This window comes from Fukomys damarensis, unplaced genomic scaffold (assembly GCF_012274545.1).
Source record: "Fukomys damarensis isolate Sample0158 unplaced genomic scaffold, DMR_v1.0_HiC HiC_scaffold_19, whole genome shotgun sequence".
Taxonomy (NCBI): domain Eukaryota; kingdom Metazoa; phylum Chordata; class Mammalia; order Rodentia; family Bathyergidae; genus Fukomys; species Fukomys damarensis.
In genome coordinates this window covers 47248751-47253384 of record NW_022900931.1, presented here as the reverse complement: position 1 = coordinate 47253384, position 4634 = coordinate 47248751, and the positions used below count along the sequence as shown (strand labels likewise).

Below are 4634 nucleotides of genomic sequence, written 5' to 3'. Positions count from 1 at the left end.
AAAAAAAAAAAAAAAAAAAAGAAAAAAAAGAAATGTGGCACTGAACCTACCCAATTTTGCAGGAAGGTTATTAAAGAACTGGCAGAATATTTCATTAATGAATGTTCTGTCTGAATGAGCTTTCTAATGTGAGCAACAGCTTTCACCACCCATCTTGAAGAAAAGGGATAATGTTGGGCTGGATTTGGTCTCTGGATTTTGTAGCCTGTTGCTGTTACATGAGCCATAAGAACACACACTATAAGCATAGCTCAGGGGACAAAAGGCCTCTACCATGGGTCCAGATTCTGGCCAAAATTTCCTTCCACATGGACCTTGTGGTTGGGCATGCCTTATGAAATTGCTAGTTGGAAAGATGCTGTGTGGCATCTCTGGCAAACCCCAAGAGCAGAACCACAACTCAGCCCTGTGAGTTTTGGAGTAAACCATATGAGCCTTTTACTGAAAATATTATTCATGACTAATCTGAAATTCAAACTTAAGTTGGCCTTCTGTATCTTTATTTCCTGAATCTGTTGACCCTATCTAAGGAATAAAACCACCCCTACCTCTCCTATCTGCTGTCGTATTTGAGAGCCAGTGCCCCCGCCGAGTGCAAGGTGAGCAGTGGAGGGAAAGTGTGGTGGTTGAAAAATGAAGTGAGAAGCTGGGAGTGTGGCTCAGTGGTACAGCAGGTGCTTACCTTGCACAAGGCCCCGGGCTCAGTCTCCAGCCTCGAAGGTGGGTGCGAGGGCAGTGTGGCGGTGAGCTCTGAGGAAATGTTATCATCAGATTGGCGTTCTGAGCAACACAGGGTGACACACCCAACCCCTGCTCCCAAACCACAGCTGCACAGCTGCCGTAGTGTCACAGCATCCTACGTACACAGATGATTTGTCTGCCTTTTGCACCAGCCACTGAAGATGACACTCCAGTTGTGGCCAGCTACATCCGGCTGTCAACCAATTTGTAAAAAAAATTCAAAGACACCAAGTGTAGGAGACATCCCTGCCCAGTACTAGCGGGCTATGAGTGGCACGTGCTTCTTCCCTTCCATAATTCGGCTGTATTGTTTTATATTAGGAGTCAGGCTGAAATGGGCACATCAGACGGCGGACTGGGCAAGTACAGCCCCTCCCTCAATGGCTGCCATGGAAACCTAGGCCCTGGTCTGTGAAGTGGCAGGATTCTGCTGATTTATGTGCAGCTGAGGTCAGCGTGACCCCAATTAAAACCCTTTCCCCTGAATTATGGCTTCTCACTGACCGGTGGGTTGCATATTAATTGCACCCAGTCCCAGTGCCAGTTTGTTCCATCCAAGCAAGATAAACAGTGCTGGCTCCCTAACTGCCTTGCCAGGCACTGTCACGCCAGGTGTTCAGCAGTATTTCACGAGATGCCTTCAAATCATACCCAGCTCCCTACCCCTTCCCACGATTGTATTCTGTAAATACTGGGTGCTTTAGGGGCCTTTGTCTATGCTGCCATCAGACCCAAGACTCAGCTTCTCCACTCTAAGTCTCGCCTCCGTCTGTTCGTGAATTTGCCTTGTGCTGTGATGGCTTCATAGGCCAGGACCCAAGGCAGAGATGCTGGTAATGGTTCCTTCCCTGCTCCCTACAACCAAGAGCGACAGAGTGATGTAATTTGCCCTTCTGTGAGTATTCCAAGATAGGGGTGTGTGTGTGTGTGTGTGTGTGTGTGCACGCATGCGAGTGCACCTGAGGTTTGGATTGAATGTGAGTTCCATATCTCTTCTGGAAATCTCCACACTGCCTGAGATTTCCCTTCAGGAAGAACACTGGCAAACACAACAAGGAAGCCCAGTTAGAATTTGATTTACGGCTGACACAAGTGAGTGTTTTGTTTTGTTATTTGTGTTTCTATGACATAGTCTCACCACGCTGGCCTTGAACCGGCAACCATTCTCCTGCATCAGCCTCCCGAGTGCTGGAATTACAAGTGTGCACCATCACACCCAGCCTGATACCAGTGAGCTCTTAATGGCCAGGTCCCCTGCGACCTTTGGTCCTTGTACTGCTGAACTTTGACGATTCCCTCCTATTAAAAACCCCTCTTTCAATGGATTCTGAAATAACGCTTTTTCCTCACTTCCTTTATACATTTATTAGCATTCATTTTCAAGACACTTTGCTGGCCTTTCTTCTTAGCATCCCTTTCAACATTCCCTAAATTCTGTTTCTAAGACTTACTCCTTGCCTCTTTATCCCTGTGCAGGTTCATCGCCTATGACTAGAATTATTAATAGCACATGAATGACTTTCAAATCTGATCCCTCTGTGGATTTGTTTGGTTTGGTTGGTTGGGTGGGTGGGTGGGTGGTTTGCAGTACTGGGGATGTCACCAGGGGGCGCTCTACCTCCAAGCTATCTCCACAGTCCTTTTAGAATTTGAGACAGTCTCATTAGAATGCCCAGGCTGCGCTTGAATTTCTGGTCCTCATGCCTCAGTCTCCTGAGCTGCCAGGATTACAGGCATGCACCGCAGCAACCGGCTCCAGCCACATATTCCTTACGCTTTGACACCTTTGTATTCAGCTGCCACCCGTACGTACCCACCTAAATATCTCACAAGTAACTCAAACATCTCTGGGGGGGGGTCTCTGTTTTGCTGCCCCAGAATTTGTTCCCTACTCTGTCACCCTGTTTTTGCTTTGCTTTAGCTTTGTTCTTCTAGTGCTGGTAATTAAACCCACGGTATCACAGGATTCTAGGCAATCGGCCTGCCACTGGGTTATATCTTCAGTCCTGTCTTAATTAGCTAATAGCCCCAGTTGCTTTAAAAAACAAACAAACAAACAAAAAATGTAGGTTTTCTCCTCTTTCCTTCACTTCCCACCTCCCATAATCTTCTGGTCATCAAGAACTGTTGATTCTACCACCTATATGTGTCTGGAATCCATCACGGCTCATCCAGCCTGATCAAGAATGTCCTGGCTCGGGCCCTTTGCACCTGTTTCGATCTCCCTATTCTTTAATCCATGTTCTCCACACCACTGTGTATCACCTTAGTAAAACCAAAGCTCATTGGGGTAGTTCTCTGTTCAAAATTCTCTAGTGAATCTCATCACCCACAACCTAAAGTGTAAATCCTCGACATAATGTCAAACATCTCTTCTCGCCCTGGTTCCTGTGGGTATTTCCAGCATACGGTCCTGCCTCTCACCCATGTTCTAAAGATATGCAACAGCCTGCTGCTCCATGTTCTCCCAAACACCGATGGTACGGCACATGCTACTCAGTCATACTGAAAATACAATGCTCTGTGGGATATAGTGGCAAAGGACCATAACCCTGGATACTCAGGAGGGTGAGACAGGAGGATCTCAAGAAGAGGCTAATCTGGGCTGGGATTTAGCTCAGTGTTAGGGCACTTGCCTACCATGCATGAAGCCCTGGATTTAGTCCTCAGTCCCGTCCCCCTCCCCCGATCCCGCCAAAAAAAGCAAAGCTATTCTGCCCCTTGCTACTTATTGAACTTTATATATCATTTGAGATTCAGCAGAAATGTTACCTTTCTTGAGAGTCAACTATGTGTAGTCACAAACTCTTCTGTTATGCTCCCAGAAAACTTGTTTCTATTTCTACCAATGAAATTGCAACTATGTATTTATATCTCTGGCCCACTCAAGCTGAGCTCCTTAACATGACTTCCATCTTTGTTTGGTTAACTCCTACCACTTGGTAATTCTTCTATGCATGTATTTTTTTGGTGGGGTACCGGGGATCGAACCCAGGACCTTGCACTTGCAAGGCAGGCAGTGGCACCGCTGAGCTAAATCTCCAGCCTGATATGCATGTATTTTTAAGAATCAGTGCAGTTATGTAGCAAATCTACACTGATGAACAGTTTTAGGAACTGTGGAAGCCAGTGTAGGACATGGCTATCAAGGAAAGAGGCAAAAAGACTCTACCCTATCCAGCACCCACACTCTCATCGTCCTTAGAACCACAATGTAAGGTGGACGGGGGATTTAGCTCAGTGGTTCTGCTGCCTGCCTCGCAAGCACAAGGTCCTGAGTTTGATCCCAGGTACCAAAAAAAGAACCACAATGTAAGGTTTCCTCCACAATAACACAACTGCCTCATCTTTGGCTGGGAAATGGGTAAACTCACAACTAAAGGGAGAAATGACAAAAGAGCTATGACCTCAGACTGTCACTTGTGGAGGGGAGGAGATCCCAAGTGAATGAATGCCTTTGTTCGCATCCTATTTCTTTCTAACCCTGAGCTACAAGATGTTCCTCAAAGACAGTATCCAGCCACCACACCAGTGGTAGATTCATGCACCAGACTTGAAAAACCAACAAACACATAATTGATGAATATTGTAGATGCTGATATTAAGATTCTTCTCCCTTATTAATATTACCTTTATAATATCTTCATGACCTCAACATAAGAAAATATTTCATAGAGAAAACATAAGAGAACTGACCATAAATGAAAATATTGATAACTTAGGCTCCACTCTCAATATATTTCTGATCGTATGATGCTATCAAGAGAGTAGAATCAAGAGAGTGAGAGCAAGCCTGACACATACCCCACACAGCACACACAAATGCACACAAATGCATACAAAACACACACATACATCTGCTCAGATGCACAGGCCACTGATCCCCTGAAATC

General features: G+C 45.7%; 1 protein-coding gene across 1 annotated transcript in view; it reads right to left on the bottom strand.

The window, feature by feature from the left end:
* LOC104857031 (intelectin-1b-like) overlaps positions 1–2223 on the bottom strand; it is an 18236-nt gene extending 16013 nt beyond the window's left edge. The window contains 2 exon segments of the mRNA XM_010616696.1: positions 683–780; positions 2193–2223. Of these exon segments, the coding sequence (XP_010614998.1) occupies positions 683–780; positions 2193–2223 (129 nt within the window).
* Between the last annotated feature and the right edge of the window lie 2411 nt (positions 2224–4634).